The 27,853-nt window shown below is 40.8% G+C and overlaps 1 protein-coding gene across 3 annotated transcripts; it reads left to right on the forward strand.

The window, feature by feature from the left end:
• PPP2R3C (protein phosphatase 2 regulatory subunit B''gamma) lies at window positions 1–27,851 on the forward strand. 3 transcript variants are annotated; one of them, XM_030559281.1, is made up of 13 exons: window positions 1–190; window positions 2,316–2,446; window positions 4,175–4,279; window positions 6,033–6,145; window positions 7,465–7,562; window positions 12,286–12,356; window positions 14,404–14,536; window positions 15,751–15,806; window positions 15,885–15,960; window positions 16,664–16,800; window positions 18,203–18,340; window positions 26,258–26,317; window positions 27,108–27,851. In XM_030559281.1, exons 1-13 carry the CDS (start codon window positions 142–144, stop codon window positions 27,294–27,296), a joined length of 1,356 nt encoding a protein of 451 aa, XP_030415141.1. In that variant the 5' UTR covers window positions 1–141; the 3' UTR covers window positions 27,297–27,851. The 3 variants fall into 3 exon arrangements, with proteins under 3 accessions (XP_030415141.1, XP_030415142.1, XP_030415143.1); XM_030559282.1 differs by having other exon boundaries at window positions 2–190; window positions 2,319–2,446; XM_030559283.1 differs by lacking the exon at window positions 1–190 and adding an exon at window positions 210–838 and having other exon boundaries at window positions 2,319–2,446.
• Window positions 27,852–27,853: the final 2 nt, after the last annotated feature.

A 27,853-nucleotide genomic window follows, 5' to 3' on the forward strand; every position in this document is an offset into this window, starting at 1 on the left:
GAGGTGCATGGGACAGGTCGCAGGCACCGGAAGTAATTGCCAGGGCCCTTAGCAGCTTCTTACCCGCACCTAGCATGGTGGTTACGTGATGGCGGAACAGTAACCTGGTGTGCGCCCGTTGGGGGCGGGGCGTTGCAGGGCATGGAGTGGAAGCAGGCGCTGCGGGGCCGAGTGGCCGCCTGCATTGGCCGTGAGTGCGCGGGGAACGTGAAGTGAGCGGGAAGCGGGACGCAGAGGCTGCAGGGTCCCCCAGAGCGGGCGGGAGCGTCTCTGGCTCTGCTCGGGCTCGATCCAGCGCGGGCTGTGCTGACAGCCCGGCCCTGCCCTGAAACCAGCCGGTCCCAAGCTGGCTCTGTTCGGGCCCTCAGTGCAGTCAGCGAGCAGACGGGCGTCCCTGTCTCAAACCACCACCGCAGTGGGTGCCTGTCCCGCCCCGATAGGCTGCCTCAGCGGGGGTAATGGTCAAGCCTGAACGGGCCCTGGAGCCCGACCCCTGCAATCGGGATGAGGTCACACAGGCCTCGTCTAGGGTGTGACATTAGCTAACACGTGCTACCTACCACATCTGAAGGGCTAGTGTAGCCTTGCTGGAGCTCTCTGTGTTCATGAGGGACCGCAAATGCCTCCAGGACTGCGAGGCCCACACCGGGAACTAGAGCTGAGGTCTCACACAAATCGCATTTCAGCTTTTTGCATTTAAAAAAAGACCCCTCGTCTTTGCCACATAAAACATTCCTGCTGAAAATGATGCAACCTGTAGGATGTTTTACATTACACGTGAGTGACAGAGCTTGCCAGATTCCAAGTCTAAGTGCTTTTGGGTCTGCACTGTATGCTAGTAATGTTTTCTTTCCCTCCCCATGACAATATATTGTTAAAGTGTGCACAGTGAAATCGATACCATAGCATTGCATGATGCAAGCTAAAGAAATGACTTTAAATAAAAAACACTTCCCCCCAAGTAGAAAGTAGCTTCAACTGTTGTATGAATCTTAGGAACAACAAGTTGCAGGCTTGTACAGCCACTTAATTGGTTTTAGAGCAATAGTGACAAACCTTTGTTTATATCAAGGACCTCAGGTTGGTTGGCATCTTTGATAGATAGGAGATGTGCCTATCTAATGTATTCAGGTACATATACCCAGCCCCTTGCTGTGGTATCTTAGTGCCTGATTAGTATATTTGCATACCTTTTGTATGAAGAATAAATGCAAATAAACATGTAGTAATTTGTACTTTTATTTAGTTGTAACTGAATAAAATGTAGTGCTTTTTATTTCTCATTCACATTACTGAGGATGTTGGTATTCTTACAGTTTTCTTCAAATATTTTATCACTTTATCTCCAGACAGGTCTAAGTAATTGCTAACAGTTTCTAACACTTTGAACTTTGCTTACAATACTGCATGGGGATGGAGTGGAGCCCCCTTAGTTCTACCCAAAAGAAATACAAGTGTAATGTACAGCAATAATTTCTCTTCAATGAATGGTCTGAAGAGAGAGGGAGAAATAGTCCTAGCCCAAAAGACAAGTGGGGGTTGAAGCCAAGTTTTTCATGATAGTTAATCTATAATTTCTACAAATAGTAAATGCAAAAATTATAGATTAAATTAATATAGGTATGTTTTAGCAACCGCTAAGCTTTCATTAGTCTTTAGTTAGATATGTGCAGAAAGTTATGCTCAATGCAAATGTAGAATGTGCAGTCTTCCTGTGAGGGGGAAAAACCACAGGAAGCTTGACTTTCACATTCTGATGAAACAAACAGGATCTTTCTTCCAAGGGTTTGTGGTAGTATGCAGGGATTGTAGTCCTGAAACCCTAAGGAACTTGTGCATCTGCAGGGAAATTGTGGGAACCTGCACCTACTTTGCCTCATCCAATAGTAGTGCTACTCTTGAGGCAGTCATGTTGCCACAGAGACCTCCTTTGTGAATGCACATTAACACTCTGAGGTGACTTAGTGATTGTAGCAAAATTACATTTAAAAAAATAGCACCAGAGAACTTACTGCTCCTTGCCTTTTCCAGGCACAGCCCTTCCCTCCTCCACTTAAAGCTTTCCGAGCACATGGTGTTAGCAGAGATGGTCTTCTGCAAGCCTTTGGGGAGCAGACAAACATGATGTACGTCTGCTGTTTTCCAGGCATTTATGCCTTTTACTTTATGCCCTCTGCAGATTATACAAATTATAGTGACACTCGTTGTTTAAAAATGCAATTATATAAAAGCAAAATGGATTTCCTTTAACCCAACAGTTTGTTAAAATCAGTCTACTTGGGGGTAAAATGTAAGATATTCTGTTCTATGTTAAGCAGCTAAAAAAAGTGAACAAGAGCTAAAGGATGAAGAAATGGAGTTGTTTACAAAATACTACATGGAATGGAAAGGAGGAAGAAGAAGCGTTAATACATCCTACATGAATATACCACGGTTTTATTACAGGGTAAGTAGTATATCCAGAGCTACTTAAACCTAAGAATATACCACTCAAAGCAGAAAATCTTGACCTCTTTAATACTGGCATTTTAGTAGCAAAAACTACATTGGGTCAGAATTTGAGAGAACTGTGTTGTGAGTGTTTTTCCCTTCTAGTTGTGGATTTAATGAATCCTGTACAGCTGCTGAGGAGGATCTGATTAAGCCATGAAATAGTTTGCTAATGCTGTAGCAAACTGGTTAATTGGGTTAGCCCTTGAGCAACATAAAATATATATTTTATCTGTATTCAAAACTTGAAATCCCACTTCCCATCTTTTCCAATTTTTATGTGCAATTCATGACCCTGGAATGCCAGTACTGTGAAGTCCCTACCCTGTTTCCTGAGCATTTGCAGAAGGTGTCACACAATTAGTTTGACAATAGTTATACATTTGTCACAACAGTCTATTGTGTGATTATTTTTTTTCTACACTTCCCAACCTTTCTTGGATGAATGAATGAGTGCTCTCTCCCTATGACGATGTCATATCGAGCTCTAGGATCTGGAAATCACCTTTTCTATTTTATTTTCTGCATTTCCTGTCTCTCATTAGCCATGAATAAGATACTCATTTTGCCAAAAGGATAGGTCACTGGCCTTGTAATCTAAGGGTAGAGTTGTTGCTTTTGTTATCCAGCAGAAGGAGTTGGTCAAGCACTTCACCTCTGTAAGAAAGAAACCAGTGGTCAGTCCAGAGCCACGTTTTTTGACAGTAGCCCTTGATATTATAGCATAGAATGCCCATGTCAGCCTTGCATTTGTGTTAGTTTTCTTGAAGCCCTTCATTATTTGAAAAAAATAAAATAAAAATCAGGCTCTTCAATGCAAAGTAGTAATTAATACTTTTTTTCCTACCAAAACGTAATAAACTTGAAAGCAAGGGGGGAAAAGTTACCAGAAAATGAAATAAGTATTAACCCTACAAAAAAATAGAATGCTCTGTCCTAGACCCTTAAATAATCAGTCAAAACTATTTGTATCTACTTTTTCACATATGTATCCATTACATAAAATAGTATCTTCCTAAATACAGCATGCTGAGGATTGAAGATGCTCCTACTGAAATACAGATTGCACTGACATCCCACACATCCTCAGGTTCTAGTAAAATCCATGGCACACATCTGAGTGTACTGTTTGGCAGAAGTACTTAATGAAGCAGCAATATGAAATGTACACTTTGAAAATGCTTATAAATTCACAGGAACTGTATTAAGAATTTTAGGTTACATTGGCCAGGATATTGTTCAGTGTCAGATGTTTGGCAATAGTTGTACCATGCAAAAGATATGAAAAGGTATTTTTATGCATCAAAGTTGGGCTATAAACCAAGAAGTAATAGGAGACAATGACTTAAGACATTTTGCAGTTATTTGTCTTTCATGAGATCAGAAACTAACATCTTGCAGTGGTTTTGGTTCCATAGTGAATATAATTCCAGCCCATATTACAAAGTTTATAATATCAATATGGAAATATGTAGGCCATATTTAATACACGATAAAAACATACTCCTTCCTTCCGTCCTATTTTTTTGGTAGATTGCATATTGTTACAGATTAGACTGTAAACTCTTTGTAAAACAGAGACTTGTATTCTGATGTGCTTGTAGAGCACGTAGCAAAACAGGACCCTGATCTTGATTGGGGCTTAAGGAGTGCAATACAAATAATAACATTGTAATATTTTTAGCTACCAGCTGAGGATGAAGTCTTGCTGCAGAAGTTAAGAGAAGAATCTAGAGCAGTCTTTCTACAGAGAAAAAGTAGAGAACTGTTAGATAATGAAGAGCTGCAGGTAAGAAGGCACTAAGAATTTATCATTTCTTAATCTAACCATCAGAGGAGTGAAGTTCTGGAACAGCCTTCCAAGAGGAGCAGTGGGGGCAAGAAAACTAACTAGCTTCAAGACTCAGCTTGATAAGTTTATGGAGAGGATGGTCTGATGAGACTGCCTACAATTGCAAGTAGCTGGTCTGCAACTGCGAGCAGCAAATATCTCCAATGGCTGGTCATGGGACAGAAGATGCACAGGGCTCTGACTTACTGTAGAGAATTATTTCTCAGTTGTCCGGCTGCTGGGTCTTGCCCATGTGCTCAGGGTCTAACTGATCACCATATTTGGGGTTTGGAAGGAATTTTCCCCTGGGTCAGATTGGCAGAGACCCGGGAGGTTTTCGCCTTCCTCTGCAGAATGGGGCATGGGTCACTTGCAGGTTTCAACTAGTGTAAATGGTGCATTCTCTGTAACTTTAAGTCTTTAAACCATGATTTGAGGACTTCAGTAACTCAGCCAGAGGTTATGGATCTATTACAGGAGTGAGTGGGTGAGGTTGTGTGACCTGCAACATGCATGATGTCAGATTAGATTATCGGGATAGTCCCTTCTGACCTTGAAGTCTATAAGTCTATTGTTAGGGCTTGTCTTTACTGCAGAGTTAACTCAGGCTCTTGCCTCAATGTTCCCCCTATTCTGGCTCCTGCCCACCCACAAAACCTCTCACCAGAGTGGTGGTGCTTTACATCCCAGCTAGTTGGCCCATCTTGGGGTGTGAGCTAAAGCTTAAAGTGCTGTTTACACATGGGCTGCAAGCCTGCCAATTTTGTAGTGTGAAGGAAGGTTAAACCACTCAAGTGCTGATAGTCCTCCAGTGCCTTCCCACAATTCCCCCTGAATATCCAGGACAGACAAGTTCTCCCACAATTCACCAGGAGTGCTGGAGCAATAATGGGGGTGCTGAGAGCCATTGAACCAAACTAAACTGTTTATATGATGGAAACTACTTCAAGCTAGGGGGTACAGCAGCTCCCCTAGTTCCAGTACCTATGCAATTTACTGAGAAAGAATCAAAGAACAGCTTAACCTACTGGGTACAAAGAACCATGGGCTATGGCCCCCCAAACGATACACACAGATGAGTAGAGTACCAGTATGGATGCATTTGGATGGACACATTCCGCTATAGATTTGCAGTGTGGCGATTTGCATCTGAGCTTAGGCCAGCCTGGGTGCTCAGAGCTGAGTGCCAGTCGCTCAAGTTAACTCTGCACTGAAGACATACTGTTAGATATGAGTACGGCTATGATTTAGTCACTGGTATTTTTTGTAAAAGTCATGGGCAGTTCACGGGCAATAAACAAATATTCACAGCCCTTGACCTGTCCATGACTTATTCCAAAAATGCATGTGATTAAATCTTGGCCGGAGGGAGTGGGGCCAGTGGCACCAGCTGCCGGGGGCCATGGACCGTGGCTGCTCCGTCCACTCCAGGACCACTGCCAAGGTCCGCTGGAGCAGTGGCTGATGTGGCTGTCCCCAGGGCCACTCCTGCAGCGCCTGGTGTGGCTGTCCCAGGGGTCACCTGAGCAGCTGGCTCTGGATCAGTCACACTGGCCCCTGCAGAAGTCAGTGGAGGTCGCAGAAAGTTACCAAATCCGTGTCTTCCGTGACATCTGTGACAGACATGGAGCCCTAGATATGAGTAACCTGTTTAAGCATGTTAACATTAGTTATGTGATATTTCCCTAACCAAATCTAAATCCCTTTTAAGAATTTGTGGTTTCTGCTGGACAAACATCAGACACCACCTCTGATTGGGGAGGAAGCAATGATCAATTATGAGAGCTTCTTGAAAGTTGGTGAGAAAGCTGGACCCAAATGCAAGTAAGGCTCCTTTATCTAGTACGTGCTTACTAAAGCTAAACAGCTATTTAAGATCATAATACTATATGCTTTGTAACTAAAACTTATAATTGGACGTTTAAGTAAGGGTGACCAAATGGTATTATATAAGAAAATTATCACTGGACTCTTCAATTTGCACCCCTGTAAAAAAGTTAATGTTCGACATGGTAAGATCCTTTTGATTGAGATGCACCCAGTAAATCCTGTTTCATTTTAATTAAGAGGAAGTTCTTATGAACAGAAATACCATTCTAATAGTAATACTACTGTCCAGGAAACTGCAGAGCTCCTGTGGCTGGGAGGAAGCACTGTCTACACTAACAGATGGACTGATCCTGGTGCCTCTCCAGTGTCAGAGTCCTCTTTTATACACCCAGCATAGCAGCCCAGTTAGTTTGTTTGGTTTGGCAGGAGCAAACTAATAGTCAGGAACAGATTGTAGTCAGGCAGGTCATACAGTTTCTTCATACATCATCCTAGTTAAGGAGACTTGGAAGCTGCTAAAAGGGTAAATAGGTTTAACTAGAATTGAAATACACAAGAGACCATTAAATCATCAGAAGGCATCTCAACTAAGCAGCAGTTGATGCTGTTCATTGTTGAACTTAAATCTGAGCTGTCCTAGTTAAGTGGTGCATAGTTTACTTTCTATAAATAGAAACAAAGCTTTTGATATTATGGTGTGGGAAACTACTCTTGAAACCAATGAGGAAAATTGGACAGGGAACGACTGCAGTATCAGGACATTACATTTTATATTTTGTTTTTTGTAGAAAACCAGGCAGCTCTGAAAATTCTGGTTCATTTTCTGATCTCTTATATCCCTTGTATGTCACTGCGCATCTCTTAAAATCTCTTACTTTGCTTGTGCAATTCATTCACGTTACAGATTTTCTGAGGCACCTGGATAGCATGCCTGAGATTAAGAAGTGGCCTAGTGTCTGCTATACTTTTTATCCATTTCCAGAAAAATAAATACCTATCCTGTCACGAAATAATATTCAGAAGAATGTTAGTTGTTTTATATACTGTAGCTGGATCAGTCAACTTGATGTCATTATATTAGGTTGCACAGTCTGATGCCAGGTCTACAGTAAAAAGTTAGATCAACCCAGCTACGTCACTCAGGAGTGTGCAAAATCCACACCCCTAAGCAACCTAGTTAAGCCAACCTAACCTCGGGTGTAGACAGCACTAGGTTGATGGAAGAATTCATTCCATAGGTAGTGTCTAGATTGTTGCATTTCAAGCCTTTAGTGTAGAAAAACCCTTAGTGTTGTCATTCTTGTGTTTCATAGGCAGTTCTTCACAGCGAAAGTCTTTGCTAAATTACTCCACAATGATCCCTATGGAAGGATATCTATCATGCAGTTCTTCAATTATGTGATGAGAAAAGGTGAGTAGATATTTCCTCTGTGATACTGAATATTATTTTATTTTCAGGCATATTTAAGGCATATTATATTCCTAGTGTATGGCCCTTCACCTGTTGAAGTCTAACAGGACACTTGCAGTTCTGTTCAACAAGAGCAATATCTGGCCCTTGGGTTACAAATCCTATTTTCCTGTTCCACCCTTTTTTCCCTGAGTATTGTTTTATAGGAAAAAAGATTCAAACTCCTGAAATATCAATGGCAGGTTCCTTATGGCTTTGAAATAAAGCTTTTAAAAGTCATCTGCCTTCCTGCTTGCTCATACCTTGACTTCCTGCTAAGACTGTTCCAAGCAGATTTGACACCACATATGGAAAAGTAGTGAATGGGTAACTATTTAAGATGCCTTATGCTCTTCTTTAAACAACCAAGGGCTTGTAATAAGCCACTAACCTAAGCGCCAGTGTGGACAGAGATGTGTCAGCTTCTCTTGCCAATATAGCTACCACCTCTTGTGGAGGTGGTTTTGTGATGAGAGGTCTTTCCTGTCGGCTGACATAGGGCGTCTTCACCAGACGTGCCACAGTGGCGCAGCTGTATCAGTGCTGATGCTTCTAGAGTAGACCAGCCCTGAGTTCCAAAACAAGCTTCTTTTTTTTTTTTTTTTTTTTTTTTGTTAGTTTTGGGTTTCTTCCGTTACACACTTAGGTGTAAGCAGGTTGTCTGTGTGGCACCCTCTTGTGAATAGATCAGTTCACACCTCTCGGAGCTATTGTGTCAAGCTATATTCTTCTCCAGGGAATGTTCTGATTAATCTGAAAATGTCCTAAGAAGACTCCTCTGTACGTCTATGCTGCAGAAGATTGTGCAGAGCCCGTTCCCCCTACATTAGCCCCCAGAGTGGAATCTGGAGCTTCCCTCCACTCTGACTTACTGCTTCCAGCTGGTAGATGTGCTTCTCACAGCTTGTCAGTTACAACTTTCCTTTCTCCTCATATCTTTCCAGCCCTACTGAAAGCATGGAGGAGCCAGGGGGGAGGGCAGAAGTGGTATCTGAATAGTAGTGAGGTGTTCCCAGGAAGCCTCTTTGTGTCCCTGAATCATACCTTCCTTACTAACACCACTTCCTCAAAAACTAAGAGAAATTCAGTGCCCAAAAAAACTTCATTTACACAGAGTTAAGGTTGACCTGCAGAAGCTTGTATCCTTTAAGAACATCAAATGCTCCTATACTTAAACCTCTGCAAACCAGGAAACACAGAGTTCAGGCACACACCAGTTCTACCCTGCACTCTTAACTCTGCCCACTTCGAGTGATATCCCTGTGATATGTCCTCTCTGGGGTACAGCTGAGCCCTCTGTTCTACCAATCTGGGTTCCCTCTCACACTGTGACGTTGTGACAAGCTGCAAAGCCCTCCAAGCTTGTGCTCACACCAACATCCACAGGCAGGGATCACACCCAGCTGTGTTCATGTATGCTCTGCCAGTCAGTGCGTGAACCAACAGTAGATAGGCTCCAGCCAAAATACCCGCAGCTTCCCAGCCTAGGAACCCGGATCTGTACCATCCTGCCCTGGTCAAAACTTGGCCAGTATGAATTTATTACCTAGTCCATCCCTCCCTCAATGTGAAGAGGATGATGCACACACCCTTGTTAATTGAGCTGAGATTTTTCCCCAAACCCTTCACTCAAAAATACACTGGTTAAGATAAAACATAAAACAGATTTATTAACTACCGAAAAAGATAGATTTTAAGTGATAGCAAACAGATGAAAGTCAGTTACCCTAAGAAATAAAACAAAACCACAATCTAAGCCTAATGTAATAGTTAGGATTTGAATCAAGCAGTGTCTCACTCAATTAGTACAATCCGGTTAGCTTTTGCATACACAGGCAGGCTTCCTTCTTTCCTGGCTGGGACTAGCACTTCTTCCCCAGTTCAGTCTTTTTTCGTCTGGTACTTTCAGGTGTTGTGTTATAGGGAGATTGAAGCCAAGTTTTATATCTTCCAACTTGCTGGAAAGCTCTTTTGGTGTGACCTGGGTCAAACAGTTCCCATTGTGTAGTGCTATGTCTGAGAGGTTTCTGTTGTACACAGCTCCTGGGGTAATCCATGTGCTTGTGTGTATTTCCTCAATAAGCAATCAACATTGTTTAGCCTTTTTATTGTTGTACCTGAAAGTCTACTTGTGGGTATTTTCAGCCTCACAACGTGTTTCAGTAGCACATACATAGCCAAACTTCATAACTTCCCATACAGTGATAGTACTTACAATCCAATGAGATATTAGTGTCTAGCAGATCAGGGCTTTTAGAATGATATTCACAAGGCATACTTTGTACAAAACATATCATAATTATATGACAGTGGTGAATATGGGGGTGCCAGCGTGTCACAAGCCCAATCTGCCTCTGACAAGTGACATAGCACTTTATTCTGCTAGATGATATGGAGTACTGGTGGAAACAAAGCACATAGGTACAGTAGGAGAAAATATCAAACCATGTCCTCACTAAGGCAAAAGTTGTGTTTACGTTGGGCTTAGTGAGCATGAGCTGCCTCAGCCTGGCCTATACACACCCACCCCACCTATCCTGCACAGACTACCCCAATTTTGCCAGATGATAGCATCCCTTGTCCTAAGGATTCCTGGTGGAATATGTCCTACTCTTATCCTGGTCCTGTAGTGCGCTATCATGGATACTATCATACTACTACAAATCCCCACGTCAAGGTTGAACTGTGTTGCTCCGCTCTTTGTACAACCCACATAACTCAGAACAAAAACAAGGGCTCCACATAGGTGTAGGTGCACCTCTCCATATATTGTGGTGTGGGCTGTTGCAACTTGCTACAAGTAATGCCTGCACCAGTTTCTAAAGGGGACATCTGTACGGCGTCAGGGAGGTGTAATTTCCAGCTTAGGTAGACAAACACGCAATAGCTCTGCTCAAGCTAGCAAGCTAAAGTAGCAGTGTGGCCTGAGCAGCTAGCCATGATGAAGGACCTTAGATAGGATTGTACTCCGGTATTGAAGGATTGTAGCCATGAGGAAGGACCTTGGCTAGGATTGTACACAGGTAGCTAGCCCAAACCACTCTGCCTGTGCCACCCTAACCACAATGCTAGTTTTAGGTGCTGGCTCGAGCAGAATGCACACGTCTACTCAAGATGGGAATTACAACCCCAGCTGCTGGGTAGATATACCCGAACAGTAACAGTAAAGGGCCATTGAAGTTCATACTCCTGGGGGAATTCTGTGCTACTGCACATACACAAAATTCATGCCTCCACAGATTTCTTTGCTTCATTGCAGAAAAATGATTTCTGATGGTGAAGCAAAGGGAAGCTGCAAAAGTGGTCACATGCCCCTCCCCCGCAGCGCATGTGTGGCGTTTTGGGTGCCTGGAGCAGCCAGCAGGGAGGTAAAATCACTGCAGGTGGTTGGGAACGCACTGGCCAGTGGCTCCTATTCTGCATCATGCTCATCTCTAGTCCCAGCCAGCCTGGAGGCGGGGTGTAACATCCGCTGTCGGGGTTTGCCCCTCTCTAGGGTGGCTGGAAGCCAGACCGCCTCACTACACGGGGCAACAAACGACAGCTCAGGGCTCAGACCCTCAGGCAGGCGCTGAGCAAACAGTTCAGTAAGGTAAGCCCAGGCTCCTGGGCCTGAGCGTCAGGGCAAGGGGGAGACTGCCACCCATGAGTGCGGTGGCAGGGGGGATTCAAGCCTGCCCACTCCTTTGCGTCCCAGCTCGGGGCCCTAACAGCAGCAGGCAGCCTGCCGCTGTGTCAGTGGGGATCCTGGCTGCAACTCACTGACATTGGCTTTGGGTGTGCTGCAGCCAGACTAGGATTGGCTGCCCCCAGGCTACTTTCAGCCTCCCCCTCTACCGGTACCTCTGTCTCAGTGGCGTCTTCTGCAGGGTCCCACACCATGGCCGCCTCAGGATGCTAAGCGAGGGCTAAACTGGGCAGCTCCTCGAGGTCCCTTTGTACAGGCCAGCCTAGGGGCTCTTCCAGCGCCTGGTCGGTTTCCAGGCTCCGCGGGTACGGCCAGTCCTTGGGTCGGTCACAAGCGGCAGGAGTCTCCCCAGCGGGAACTAGGGTACCAGCATCTGGCATCTCCGGCAGCTAGCCAGCTTCTGAGCCCTTGCACTCTGTCAGGGTCAGGTACAGCCTCACTGCCATGTCTGTGTCCCCAGAGGGATGGGACTGCAGGGTGATCTCCCACCTCCGTGCAGCCAGTGGCCTGTGCTCCCCACTGCCATGCTAGAGCCTCCACATATATTTATTGACAAAATATGCAGAATGTTGCAGAATTTTAAAATATTGTGTGCAGAATTTTTATTTTTTTGGTTCAGAATTCCCTCAGGAGTAATAAGTATATGCTGATAAATTAGAGAATACAATTCCATGCAACACAACACACCACATAAAATGGCACATTTACTTAGTCATTCATCATAGTTGAATGTGGGGCAACCTTGGCTGAAACACACTTACAGTATATCCCCAGTGACGCTTGTTAACTCTGGGTGGTAGGGAAAGGTTATGGGGCAGGATTGGTATGTATCTTAAATCTGCAATTCCTGGTTTTCAGAGGAGTAAGTATAGGTGCATTTGACATTCTGAAAGGGTACAAGAGACTATCAGTCAACTTTAATTCTGTGTTAACTAAGTATTTATTCTTTGTCCCAGAAAAGGATCCTGAATCATGATTCTAAATTCTTTTTTACAGTATGGCTTCACCAGACAAGAATAGGCCTCAGTTTATATGATGTGGCAGGACAGGGTTACCTCAGAGAATCGGTAAGTACTGCCCACTCAGTAAATTTAATGTACTTTATTCTGGGTAATTTAAATCAACAGAGAGGATAAAGATAACTTGTACTTTAATGTTTCTCAATTAGAGTAAGATCCCAATAGTCCAGACATCTTGGGTGACACCAGGTCCGTTTGGATAAAGAGGAGTTTATACAGAGTAATAGAGATTTAATGGCAAGGGAATCGCTAGTTTGGGAGACATACTGGTAATTCCTTAGGGAAGTTTCAATACTAAGATTTCAGATAGTTGATATTCTATTATATTTATTGATAAAGAGATGATGTAAAAGACTGGTGCTAAAGATGCTCTTCAGATTATTTTATCTTTACACATGTAGCAGTCTTAAAAAATAAAATCTGTGATTGACTATTAAGCAAAAAGAACATCCAAATCCCACAATTGTGCACTGGCATTTGGCAAAGATTCAGTTTATCACATATTCACATGTATTTCCCCCTCCCGCCTGTTTCACTAATGAAACAGCCAGTCATAATGCCAGGTGTGCATTTTACATGGTGTTCATCTTGAAGAAACAACCTCAAGTGTACAGAAATGTTTGTTTCATCATATGAGGGAGCAATGTCTCAGCACCCTCTGTTCTTCCTGTTGCTCCTAGTGTCTTTTAATTTTGACACAAAAAACTGCTGTTATGTTGTCATATGCTCTTCTCCTGTCACTTTTACTGGCAATGGTATAAACCATCTGTCATGGTATAATTCCCCACTCTGAACCTTAGCGTCCAAAAGATGGGATACCAGCATGAATTCCTCTAAGCTTAATTACCAGCTTAGTACTTGTAGCGCTGCCACCAACCAGGAATTCCAGTGCCTGGTACACTCTGGTCCCCCCAAAACCTTGCCCGGGGACCTCCAAGACCCGGACCCTCTGGATCTTAACACAAGGGAAGTAAACCCTTTCCCGCACCGTTGCCTCGCCCAGGCTTCCCCTCCCTGGGTTACCCTGGAAGATCACTGTGATTCAAACTCCTTGAATCTTAAAACAGAGAGGAAAATTCACCTTTCCCCCCCTCCTTCTCTCTCCCCCTCCCAGACTCTCCCTGAGAGAGAAAGTAATCCTAACACAGAGAGAAAATTAACCTTTCTCTCCCCCTTCCCTCCTTTCTCCCCACCAATTCCCTGGTGGATCCAGACCCAGTCCCCTGGGGTCTCACCAGAATTAAAAAAACAATCAGGTTATTAAACAAGAAAAGCTTTTAATTAAAGAAAGAAAAAACAGTAAAAATTATCTTTGTAAATTTAAGATGGAATATGTTACAGGGTCTTTCAGCTATGGACACTGGGAATACCCTCCCAGTCTAAGTATACAGTACAAATTAAAATCCTTTCAGCAAAATACAAATTTGAACTCCTTCCAGCCAAATACACATTTGCAAATAAAGAAAACAAACATAAGCCTAACTCGCCTTATCTACCTAGTACTTACTATTCTGGACATATAAGAGACTGTATCAGAGAGATTGGAGAGAAACCTGGTTGCATGTCTGGTCACTCTCAGAACCCAGAGAGAACAACAACCACATTCTAACAGCACACACACAAACTTCCCCCTCTCAAGATTTGAAAGTCCCCTGACTGGTCTTCTGGTCGATTGGTCCTCTGGTCAGGTGACAGCCAGGCTCACTGATCTTGTTAACCCTTTACAGGCAAAAGAGACATTAAGTACTTCTGTTCTATTAACTCTTAACTATCCGTTTATGACACTATCTGAATAGAGGTTTTAATTAGTCTCTAATTATTCAAGATACCATCTGATTTACTAGGTGCAGTAAATTTCTGAAATTTGTAGAGGAAGAGATCATCATTAGTCAAACTCAGGTTTAAAAATTAGAAGAAAGGGAGAGGTTTTAGGTGGTTAAGTAACTCGAGCAGCACAGTGACATTGCTGCAGGATAATATTTTCAACAAATAAAACTTGTAAAGCAAAAGAATAATTTAAACAATTAATTTAAAATGAGCAATGGCAATGTTTATAATCTCAAAGCATGTTTTCTTTCCTTTTTAAATTTTGCAGGATTTAGAAAATTATATTTTGGAACTTATCCCTACTTTGCCACAGTTGGATGGTTTAGAAAAATCATTTTACTCGTTCTATGTCTGCACTGCAGTTAGAAAGTTCTTCTTCTTTTTAGACCCTCTCAGAACAGGTAAATTTATGTTTTAAAACTCTCAAATATATGTGGAAATGTTTTTACTTTTAAAATATGAATACTGAAGTTGTTTCTATCTTTATAACATTGTACAAATATTTTCATAGGCCCCAATCTTTCAAACTGATCTGTGCGGACTGAACTCTACTGAAGACTGTGGGTTCTGCATAGGTTTAATGTGTGTGCACAGATTAGATTGCAGGATCAGAGTCAGAATGAGTCCTAATGAAATACCACCTCAGAGTTGTACTCCAGATTATTTGCTTAGAAATTAAAAATAATATCTTGGGCTATACTGCGGCAAAAATAAATGAACTAGGATTAGCTTTGTATTAATCCCCACTACAGTTAAGTGCAGCACAACAACTACCTCAGTTGTGATGTTATTCTGCCAGGTAATTCTTCTCATAAAACACAAGCCAGAGATCTTTCTGTCAATCTGATATACTCTCATTTAGTTGAATTTTTGAGTATCTCTGGCCTAATCTACACTAGAAAAGATTTGTGGTATAACTGTACCAGGAAACCCTCCTTGTGTAGACAGAGCTTCCACCATCAAAAGAGTGCTTTTGCTGGTATAGCTTATACCAGTTCCCTGAATGAAATAAGCTGTTTTGGCATGTTTTGCCACCATAACTACGCCTACATTAGGCCTTTTGCCAGTATAAAAAATGTTGTATTAAAGGAAAAACTCTCACCCAACCAATGTTACTATCCTGTTAAAAGTTTTCAGTATAGACCTGGCCTATAACTTTCACAAATGCACAAACACAAGTTGTTTATGTTTCACTTGTGACTTTGTAATAAACACTCATAATTTTGATCCTAATTGCCTGTCTTTAAAATTGTGTAATTCCATAATGATTCCTTTTTGAACTGAGACACAGTTTACAAATGTCAGGTTTTGTTTTACGCTGTCACTATAACAGCTAATTTGTATTTTTTTTTTAAATGACTTGTGTTTGATCCTTAAATTTAACATTTTAACTTGCGTCTCTGTGATAAGCTTTTTTATTGATTCTCTTTTTGAGGGGTTAGGAAACATAATTGATAATAAATTGCATTGTTTTTCCTGGTAATCTTTAGGACCTAATCCTGGTATCCTTATTCACTCAGTACCACTAAAGTAAATGGAACCTCTCAAGTGAGTAAGGCCAGGTTGATGTGTAACTAGGTGACCATATTACAGATTTTTTTTTTTCCTCCTGCAGGCAAGATAAAGATACAAGATATTTTAGCTTGCAGCTTTCTGGATGACTTATTGGAGGTAAAAATCTCTTGAAATGTTTTGTTGTTTTCACTTTGCATTTCCTGAATTCTAACTGGGTGCTTCCTTTTCATTTAGTTAAGGGATGAAGAACTTTCTAAAGAAAGTCAAGAAACAAATTGGTTTTCTGCTCCATCTGCATTGAGGGTTTATGGTATGTTCCTACATGCACAGTCATTTGTATTCACTAGCTTGCATAATTTAGTCAGAGACTCAGTATTAACTTTCCTCTGTGACCCCATATCTGTGTAAAACCCCACTGCTTAGATAATCTTTCTCTCCTGCTTCCTCCACTCTTCACTACATCCCTCTCACCATCTGCATCATGTTCCATGTTTTGGTCTTCAAATTCACTATCCCTTACATCTCTCTCTCTTCATGCTCCTTAGACTCTTCCCTATCTTCTGTCCTAACTACTCCCTATGTCTGTTCCCACTCTTATCTGTGCATCTCTTCTTTACCCCTGAAACAGCCTCTTCCTTGTGTGCCTTTCGCCCTCCATTCCTTCTTTAAAACCACTATTGCCACTAAACTTTCTTACATTGTTGTTCTCCATTTCTGTACTGAGGCTTGTTCTATTCCATGTACCATCTTCATGTGATTTATGCTGTTAGTGCTTTGGGGCTGGGGCCTTGTCTTTCTACAGTCTGTATATGCTTAGGGTGCACTATAAATATTCTTACAGAGCTAGAACATTGCAATTTAATAACTTTACTTAATAACGTATACTTTAATCCAAAATAATGTGAAATACGTTAAATGAGCTTGACACTTCTGTGTGTTGTCACATTAAAATTTACTACTTGTATGATGGAGGGAGATTTTATTGTATTTTCAGTCTATTTTTTTCTTCCTAGGCCAGTATTTAAATCTTGACAAAGATCACAATGGTATGCTCAGCAAAGAGGAACTGTCCCGCTATGGAACAGGGACTCTGACCAACATATTTTTAGATCGTGTCTTCCAGGAATGCCTGACTTATGATGGAGAAATGGTAATCAGGAATCTCTAGCTTGCACTCCGATTTACACATTCTGTACTAAAACTGTGATAGATATATTAGTATAAGCATTATCTTTAAAACAAAGAACAGATTAAAGTAATATGACTATTTTATTTAGTACTTGCTTCTGCAACTTGAACAGAGCAGAAGCTTAGCAAATATAATTATCTGATTATTACCAAACAGTGTAATGTGTTATTCCAGTATATTTTTCTGAAAGGAGATGAGATACCATTGTAACAAACCAAGATAATCCAGTATAAATTTTCCTTTCTAATAACTGAAGGCAGTAATGTTAACTAAATGTGGAGAAGCAGGAATATTTCTGGAATGATTTTGGCTCTTTCTCTTTAAACAAAGACTGAAATCCAAATGGCACGTAACTGAACAATGTTCATTAGAGAGCGGATCCAGCAGCTAGTTAAATAATAAACCTCATTGTGAAGTTAATGTGAGGCAGAAGACTATAGTGGTTTTGCTGTGTGCCTCCTACAGCTATGAGTGTGAATAGTGAGGAGCCTATAAACTAAAACTAAAGACTTAGGATGGACAAAGACAATCAGTGAAAAAGTATGTGTATATTGTTTATCGTGAAACACTTGATTTATAATGTATCACTGTTCTTTGTGTTTATGTTAAGATGGTTTATAAAATGCAAACGTAGTTAATTGTGAATTCACCCTAGTGGTCTGTGTTCTGGGGCTACAATTTTAAGCTAAAGTGGATGGGGTTGTGATGAATGCATAGAAATACAGTGTATATGTAACCGATGTATGTAGCTATAGTTAATTGTTGTATTGTGATCAAGAAACCAAAGCAGTGGCACTAATGGAAAAAAGAGAAAGTATGATCCAAATTCTACTATTCAGACCCAGGGTCTGTTTGGTCCTATAAGTCCTGCAGCATTACTTACCCTGTTTTGAGAGTCCTGTATTTTAGGTCCGTTTGTCATGTGGCCCACTCTCAGCCAATGGCAAGCCTATCAATATTTTAGTGCTATAAACTATTGACTAGAAGTGGAGGAAATTTTTGGAAACTACCTTGTCATATGGTCCCCATCTCAGCCAACTGGACTATGCTTGGCAATCTAAGGATATAATAAACAAGTATTGTTTAAATGTATATAGCCTGTTTCATTTGGATTTCTGGACAGACTCCTTAGTTTACAAATAAAATGTTAGTGAAAAAGTATGGGTCTGCTGCCTCAGTAAATCATAGAAACAAACTTCTCCATTCACTTCAGTGGCAGCAACCATTTTCTGTTTCATGTTGTCATCTTCCAAAAAACCCTAACGGCTACCCTACAGTGAAATAGCCACCAATTACAATGTTCCTGCTTGTAAAATCAATTTAAAAAGATGACTGTAATAATCATGATTGTATTTTCTTTTAGGACTATAAGACCTACCTGGACTTTGTGCTTGCATTAGAAAACAGAAAGGAACCTGCAGCTCTACAATATATTTTCAAACTGCTTGATATAGAGAACAAAGGATACCTGAATGTTTTTTCCCTGAATTATTTCTTTAGGGTAAGTCTCTATGTGTGTGTTGTTATAGTCTCTGTGCTTCTACTTACAGATCTACAGGGAATCACTTTAAATTACCTATGCTCACTATGAGGTTTTTGTCAACTTTAAAAAGATTTTTTAAAAAGATTTTAAATGTTAAAACCCCACATTCTAAAACTTGGAAATAATTCAGAAGGCATTTTCAACATCTTACCTGTCTTAGAAACTAAACTGCTTTGATTTAATTTAAATCAATAGAAAATAATTTTGGTGTTCCAACAGTTGAAATTGCCCTATAATGAAGACAAGGTAGAAAAATAAAGACAACTGTATGGGATGGTCTTAATTTCTTTATACACAGCGTTTCAGTGCCTCAGAGGATCCAAAATGCATTAAAAGTAATAGAAAATGCATAGTAGTTCTGTGCAGTCACTTAAAGGATTTTATTTTAGTGTGCAGATCACAGAATCATAGGACTGGAAGGGACCTCGAGAGGTCATCTAGTCCAGTCCCCTGCTCCCATGGAAGGACTAAGTATTATCTCTAGACCATCCCTGACAGGTATTTGTCTAACTTGCTTTTAAAAGTCTCCAATGATGGAGATTTCACAACCTCCCTAGACAATTTATTCCATTGCTTAACTACCCTGACAATTAGGAAGTTTTTCCTAATGTCCAACCTAAACCTTCTTTGCAGCAATTTAAGCCAATTGCTTCTTATCCTATCCTCAGAGATTAAAGAGAATAATTTTTCTTCCTCCACCTTGTAACAACCTTTTATGTACTTGAAAACTGTTATCATGTCCCCCATCAGTCTTCTCTTCTCTGGACTAATCAAACCCAATTTTTTTCAATCTTCCCTTCTTGGTCAGGTTTTGTAGACCTTTAATTATTTTTGTTACTCTTATCTGGATTTGCTCCAATTTGTCCACATTTTTCCTGAAATGTGGCACCCAGAACTGAACACAATACTCCAGCTGAGGGCTAATCAGCATGGAGTAGAACAGAAGAATTACTTCTTGTGTCTTCCTCACAACATTCCTGCTAATACATGCCAGAATGATGTTTAGTTTTTTTGCAACAGTGCTCCACTATGACCCCCAGATCCCTTTCTGCAGTACTGCTTTCTAGGCAGTCATTTCCCATTGTGTATGTGTGCAACTGATTGTTCCTTCCTAAGTGGAGTACTTTGCATTTGTCCTTATTGAATTTCATTCTATTTACTTCAGACCATTTCTCCAGTTTGTCCAGATCATTTTGAATTTTAATCCTATCCTCCAAAGCACTTGCAACCGCTCGCAGCTTGGTATCGTCCACAAACTTCATAAATGTACTTTCTATGCCATTATCTAAATCCTTGATGAAGATATTGAACAGAACTAGACCCAGAAATGATCCCTGCGGGACCCCACTCAATATGCCCTTCCAGCTTGACTGTGAACCACTGATCACTACTCTCTGGGAATGGTTTTCCAAACAGTTATGCTTCCACCTTATAGTAGTTCCATTAGGTAGTATTTCCCTAGTTTGTTTAGGAGACGATCGTGCAAGATAGTATCAAAAGGCTTACTAAGGTCAAGATATACCACATTTACTGCTTCCTCTCTGTCCACAAGGCTTGTCACCCTGTCAAAGAAAGCTATTAGGAGGGCAACAAAAGCTATTAGAAGGGCACAAAAATGATCAGGGGGCTGGGGCACATGGCTTACGAGGCAAGACTAAGGGAACTGGGCTTGTTTAGTCTGCAGAAGAGAAGAGAGGGGGGATTTGATAGCAGCCTTCAACTACCTGAAGTGGGGTTCCAAAGAGGATGGAACTCGGCTGTTCTCAGTGGTGGCAGATGACAGAACAAGAAGCAATGGTCTCATGTTGCAGTGGGGGAGGTCTAGGTTGGATATTAGGAAACACTGTTTCACTAAAAAGGTGGTGAAGCACAGGAATGTGTTACCTAGGGAGGTGGTGGAATCTCCATCCTTAATGGTTTTTAAGGCCCGTCTTGACAAAGCCCTGGCTGAGATGATTTAGTTGGTGTCGGTCCTGCTTTGAGCAAGGGGTTGGACTAGATGATCTCCTGAGGTCTCTTCCAACCCTAATCTTCTATGGTTAGGTTGGTTTGACACAATTTGTTTTTGACAAATCCAGACTGACTCTTACTTATCACTTTATTATCTTTCTGGTATTTGCAAATTGATTGCTTAATTATTTGCTCCATTATCCTTCAGGGTACTAAAGTTAAGCCAACTGGTCTGTAATTCCCCAGGTTGTCCTTATTTCCATTTTTATAGATTGGCAATATATTTGCCCTTTTCAAGTCCTCTGGAATCTCTCCCATCTTCCATGACTTTTCAAAGATAATTGCTAATGGCTCAGATATCTCCTCAGTCAGTTGCTTGAGTGTTCTAGGATGTATTTCATCAGGTTGTGGTGACTTGAAGACATCTAACTCATCTAAGTAATTATTAACTTGTTCTTTCCCTATATTAGCCTCTGATCCTACCTCATTTTCACTGGCATTCACCTATGTTAGTCATCCAATTGCTGCTAACCTTTTTGATGAAAACCAAAACAAAAAAGTCATTTAGCACTTCTGCCTTTTCCACATTTTCTGTTGTTGTTTTTCGCCTCTCATTGAGTAATGGGCCTACCTTGTTCTTGGTCTTCCTCTTGCTTCTAATGTATTTGAAGAATGTTTTATTGTTACTCTTTATGGCTCTAGCTAGTTTAATTTCATTTTGTGCCTTGGTCTTTCTAATTTTGTCCCTACATACCTGTTGTTTGTTTTTATTTATCCTTTGTCATTTGACCTAGTTTCCACTTTCTGTAGGACTCTTCTTTGAGTTAGATAATTGAATATGTCCTGATTAAGCCATCATGGTCTCTTGCCGTACTTCCTGTCTTTCCTACACAGTGGGATAGTTTGGTCTTGTGCCCTTAATAACGTTGCTTTCAAAAACTTATCAAGTCACTCAGTTTGCTAAAGTCAGCCTTCTTGAAATCCATTATCTTTATTGTACTGTTTTCCCTCCTACCATTCCTTAGAATCATGAACTCTACCATTTCATGATCACTTTCACCTAGGCTGCCTTTCACTTTCAAATTCTCTACCAGTTCTTCCCTGTTCGTCAAAATCAATCTAGAACAGCCTCTTCCTTAGTAGCTTTCTCCACCTTCTGAAATAAAAAATTGTCTCCAATATAATTCTAAGAACTTGTTGGATAGTCGGTGCCCTGCTGTATTATTTTCCAACGGATCCCTGGGTAGTTGAAGTCCCCCATCACTAAGGATACGTTTTAGTCACGGGTATTTTTAATAAAAGTCATGGAGAGGTCACGGGCAGTAAACAAAAATTCACAGCCCGTGACCTGTTCATGACTTGTACTAAAAATACCCCTAACTAAAACTGGGGGAAGGAACTCAGGGGGCACTGCAGGTGCTGGGCGTGGGGGGGGCACAGCCTGGGGAAGCACCTTGGGTGCTGGGGAGTGGGGTGCGGGTGCTCAGAGGGCAAGTCGTGGCTTTGGGGGGGGTGCAGCCTGGGCAGGGTGCTGGAGGGGGGGCACAAGGGCAAGTTGAGGCCTGGGGGATGCCACGTGGGAGCGTGGACCGGCTCCTTACCCAGCTCCTGGGAAGTGGTGGCCCTAGCTCCCATACTTCACATGTTGCTTTGGATGATTTTGTTAATTGTCTAAAAAAAGCTTTCTCCAACTCTTCTTCTTAGTTAGGTGGTCTATAGTAGACCCCCACCATGACATCACCCTTGGTTTTTTAACTCTTATACTTATCCAGAGACTTTCAACAAGTCTGTCTCCTATTTCCATCTCAACCTCAGTCCAAGTGTATACATTTTTAATATATACGGCAACGCCTCCTCCCTTTTTTCCCCTGCCTGTCCTTCCTGAGCAAGCTGTACCCTTCTATATCAATATTCCAGTCATGTTTATTATCCCACAAAGTCTCAGTGATGCCAACTGACAGACTTGTGTTTAACTTGCATTTTCAAGCATTTCATTTATTAACATTTCAAGATTGCACACTAACTCACTGCACTTTCTAAGGCTCTGTGAATCAAATATTTTTCTCAATATTTAGCTGTGAAGAAGGTTCCCATAGTTAAGCTTCCACTGAAAAAAAAATCATTAAAATTACTTTAATTCCAAATTTACTTTTCTGTAACGTTATCTCCCTTTGGCTTGCAACTCTCCCTTCAAACTTTCCATATGGTTGAATCTCCTTGAAAACTTATGTAGTGCCTATATTTGCAGAAAATAGACTGTAAGTAAGAAAAGTTCTCAATTATTTTTGGTGTTGATAGCTTGGGGCTCAATCCTGGCTTTAATTGATGTCAGAGGGAGTTATTTGCCTGATCTTGTTCTCCAGGGTAAGATCCTTCTTCAGCAACAATTGTGTCAGATAAAGTTAGAATCACAAATATTTTTAGTTATCTGGATATGGCATTTTGTACCAAGATATTAAAATCAACTGCATTTCATTGTATTCAAGCCTGCACTATCCAAATCAAGAACAAGAACATATTCATTCAGCTTATTAAGCATTCAGACATAGCTCATAAAAAGTCTTATTTATAGTCTTATGCCCTTTGCTGCTGTTCAATAATAAACCTTCTGTCTCTTAAACAAAAACCCTTTACTGATAGTGACTTCAATTATATCATTCTGGAAAAGCACAATCTTTCAACAGAAATCTTCCAAATAAACACTGAAACAGTTTCAAAGCTTTTTCAGTAAGTGCTGTGCTGGTACAGACTCCAGCCTGAGCTGAATTCTATAGAGAGCGTGAAACAGGTTCACTTTAGTATTGGCTTGTTGCTGGTGGTTCAGATGGTGCCAGAGAATTGTAATAGAAGAACTTGATGACAATTTTGTCACGTTTGACAACTTGTAGTAGTTCTTAAATTACATGAAGCATGATTGCCAATTTTACAAGGTAAACCTGGATGAATTGGCATCCTCACTATCTGATCCAACGCCTATTGAAATCAGTGGAAAGACTCTCCTTGACTTCAGGGGACATTTGATGAGGCCCTTAAATTGTACTCCCTCAACCATGGCACCATGTGTTTTCTGCTGCTAAATACTGTTGGGTTGGTTATTACCATGTTGCATGGCTTCATTTAGTTAACTTACTAAATTTGTTAGTGCGTTGTACAAAGATGCTGACCTTCTCTTCTCAGCTTGTGGTTTAGTTTAGCTACTGCTGTGAATTATTTTAACCAACCAGAATCCAGGTTCCATCTTTCAAAGTAGCTTGCTATAGAAAATAGATACAGAACTCTGTCACAGGCATTGATTGGTCCATCTTCTGATTAGTTTTTCCCCCCTTACTGTACAATTTACAAAGGTCCACTCAAATGTTTGGGCAGAATTATGTAGTGAATGAAACATGTTGTGCCTCAACTCTCTCCTATGGCAAGGAATCACTGTCTTTATTAATTGAGTTTCTAAATGTAATAGGTATAACGCTATCTCAAATTTTGTCTAATAAAAAAATCTAGAGAATAAAAAGCTGTATTTTGTTTCAAATTGGCTTCAAACTAGGGTGTATTTCCACGTGATGTTAAGTTCAAATATGTTTTACACTGCATTTTGTTCAGATTATTCATTTCTTTAATCTGCAAGGTTTCGTTCAGTTAATACAGAACCGATTGTATTTTTTGCTGTGGAATCTAAACATTTAAAGCAGCATAATAGTTTACATAACACCCTGTGTCTCAAAACACTTTACAAACTATATAATCTTTGTACAGTACCACTATAATGCAGTCACTTCTGTAATGGAGGGTGGCAGGCAGTTGGGGTACAGCTAGTATTCAGAAATCCTACATAAATACAGTAATTTTTTATTAGCTTGTGTGATCATCTGCACCCTTTCTCCATACAGGTGACTCCCTGCCTTTGCAATAATGTCAGTAATGCCCTTCAATTGTCGGTATCAAACTTTGAATTGGTCTTTCTTATCCACAGCAGTAAATCTATTGTCCTATGTTTATCAAAGTGGGCTACAGAGAAAAATATTAAAGCTTGTTCTACAGTAAGAGTCAAGTCAGCTTGACTATGTTGCTCAGGAAAAATCCACACCCGAGTGGCATAGTTAAGCAAACCTGAGCCCCAGTGTAGGCAATGCTAAGTCTATGGAAGAATTATTCTGTTGACTTAGCTACTGCCTCTTGGGAAGATGGATCATCTATGCCAAAGGGAGAACCCTTGCTGTCAGCATAGATAGTATCTGCACTGAAGCAGTATAGCAGCTCTAGCATTTCAAATGTGGACAAGTCCTAAGTGTGCTCTTACCAGGTCACTAGCAGTTTGGCAATTTGTGCAGGACCAAATTAAGGCAATCTGGGGCCTTCAGGTATACCCCCACTTGGGGCCTCTGTGATCCTGCCTCAGCCATGTCCCTCATTTGCATGATAAGTGCTTTTATAGCTAAAATGAACTGGGCACTTCACACTTTTAGGCTGTCTGCAGACTAAGGCAGGCCTCAGTTACACTTGGGTCACATATTCAAGCTTTTTGTTGCAGCTGTGAGAGTTAGAAACAATTTTTTTCACTGAAAGTTAAGATTGAGCTCATGATGTCACTCCAGAAGCTGAAGGCCCAGGCATATAGGGTATACTTACACTGGAGCTGGGAGCATGTTTCCGTGTCCTGGTGAACAGACTTGCACTAGCTCTGCTTGAACTAGCACACTAAAAATAGAAGTGTGGATGTCGTGACACAGGCTACCAACCCAGCGTTAGGTGGGCTGGTACTTATTGAGTGGCTAGCCCATGCTACCACCTGTGTCACAATGGCCACAATACTATTTTTAGCACAGTAGCTCAGAGCTAGTGTCAAACGTACAGCTAAAAGTAGAATAAAATCCTTCCTTTACCTGTAAGAGGTTAAAAAGCTCAAATAACGTGGTTGGCACCTGACCAAAAGGACCAGTAAGGGGAGAAGCTACTTTCAAATCTAAGGGGGAAGGTTTTTGCTTTGTGTGGTTCTCCGAGACAAAGGGAGAGACCAAGCAAGTAATCCAGCTCCGACTCAAATGATTTATCTAATATTACAGAAATAGTAAGTAATAGCAAGGAAATGTATTAGATTAGCTTTTGTTTTAGCTTGTATTTAGCTTTAGCTTTTCCCTGTGCTAAGAGGGAGGTTTATCCCTGTTTTTGTAACTTTGAAGTTTTGCCTAGAGGGGAACCCTCTGTGTTTTAAATCATATTACCCTGTAAAACTACCTTCCATCCTGATTTTGTGAAGGTACTACTTTTACTTTTATTTCCTTTATTCTAAAGTTCTGTTTTTTTAAGAACCTAAAAACCCAAGGGTCTGGTCTGTGCTCATCTTGTTTACCTATCTAGTTGGTAGATTATTCTCAAGCCTCCCCAGAGTTCAGAGTGGGGAAGGAACCCTGACAGCTAGCAAATGTCTATTTATCCAGTTGCATTTCTCCTGCTGTGCATGTTGCCAGTCGCAGTGTAGACATACCCAGAGTGATTGACCTTAATCCATCCTGCCTTTGTGGATAATTTAATTCCAGTTGCTTTCATTGTTTGGATTGCTCACTCTGTTCATGGAAGGAAGGATGGGTTGCAGCCACTACCACTATGGTTAACATCTCTTTCTTTAGATATGTAGTGTAGCTGTAGCTGTGTCTGTCCTCAGATATTAGAGAGTAAAGGTGGGTGAAGTAATATCTTTTATTGGACCAACTTCTGTTAGAGAGGGAGACAAGCTTTTGACCTGAAGAAGAGCTCTGTGTGGCTCAAAAGTTTGTCTCTCTCTCCAACAGAAGTTGGTCCAAAAGAAGATCTCCCCCACCTTGTCCCTTTTTAGGCAATTTAATTTTTTTTTAAATCTAGTACAGAGCAGCTGTAGACTACTACATTATCGGTTTTGTTTCTACTGCTCTGACAGCTTTTCTTTTCCTATAGGCTATTCAAGAACAAATGAAAATCCATGGACAAGAACCAGTTTCTTTTCAAGATGTCAAGGTTAGCTTTCCCTAAATATAGAGAGTACCGTGTGTGCATAACTGGAATTTTTGAATTAAACATATTTGAAATTTTACTTGCACAGTATTGTAGCTACTGGGTATTTGTGAGCTGTTACATCAACTTTGCCATGCTGGAAAAAAATATAACTCGACAGCATTGTGACCTTGGAAATTCCCCTTCATTCTAGACTAATTATTCTGAAAGCAAAAATTTTTAGTACTCAACTTCTTTTAGTACATTTTTTTCCTGATGCAAGTACCTACAGTAAGCACACATGGAACCTCACCTTTGGTTTTAGATGCTTGACAATAATTGGAAGTTTCTTACTTGTAAAGAAATCAAATAGCTCTACCTTGAGAGCTGCCAGTAACTAAAAGCATACTACATCTTACCGATACCATTCTAACATAATATTAGATAGCAGTTCCCTATTTAGTTTCAGAAGTCTTGAAATACTGCAAGTGACTCATGTTTAATGAAGAGAAAATTCCATAACATTAGGTAGGGATTTGCCTGATATCTTTGTGTTTTGTTGTTTTTTAAAGTGGCAGGGCTTCATGCTGCCTTTCTGAGCCCACCATACTTCTTCTGGCAGAGTAAGACCATTATTAGAGGGGCAGTGTACTCCGCTACCAGCTCTGTACTTAAGATGCAATCTTATTTTAGATCAAAGCTTCATGAGAGGGGCACAGACTGGCCCAATGATCATTCTGTACATGCTAGGGATAAATTAATCACTATTCTGCTTATAAATGTGCCTCTTAATTCTATGGTTTTCCTTTCATAGGATGAAATCTTTGATATGGTGAAGCCTAAGGATCCGTACAAGATCTCCCTTCATGACTTAATCAACAGTAGCCAAGGAGACACTGTTACCAGCATTCTAATTGATCTGAATGGCTTCTGGACCTATGAGAACAGAGAGGTTCTTGTAGCAAGTGATAATGACAATACTGTAGATATTGACGACACATAACAGGAACACACTGTACTCATGGAGATGTGCCTAAATATGCACAAACTCTGAAGCTGCAGGCCTATTCGTTATCCAAATAAGACACTTCCATCTTCCCCCAGATGTGTGGTATTAAAAACTTTGTATAGGGATTGTCAAATTGACAAATGGTGAAGCCAAAATAGCTACAGTGCTATTTAAGAGGCAACAGTGGTTTGATTTTAGTAAGCTGAAGAGATTGTTTGGAATCTCTCTTCAACTTACAGTAGCAAGTAACATTTTTTTCAACATTTTGTTCTAGGACATATATTAAAACCTGCAAGATAGTAAGGATGGGATTTCCAAAAATGCCACATTGTTGGCCTGTTTCTGCTAATGCTGAAGCCAGTAGGAATCTTGGGATTGATCTAACATCACTGTATTTGGTGTCAGAGTTTTTAAATCTGTCATATGTAGTGTTCACTAGCAACTAAGTGTTAAGCATGTTATGTACGCACTATGAACTGTTTCCTCCCCCTGCATTATTCTATAGATGAAGGTTTTGTATAAATAAAAATTTGAATTATTTTAGTAGGAGA

The sequence above is a fragment of the Gopherus evgoodei genome, chromosome 4 (assembly GCF_007399415.2).
Source record: "Gopherus evgoodei ecotype Sinaloan lineage chromosome 4, rGopEvg1_v1.p, whole genome shotgun sequence".
Taxonomy (NCBI): Eukaryota; Metazoa; Chordata; order Testudines; family Testudinidae; genus Gopherus; species Gopherus evgoodei.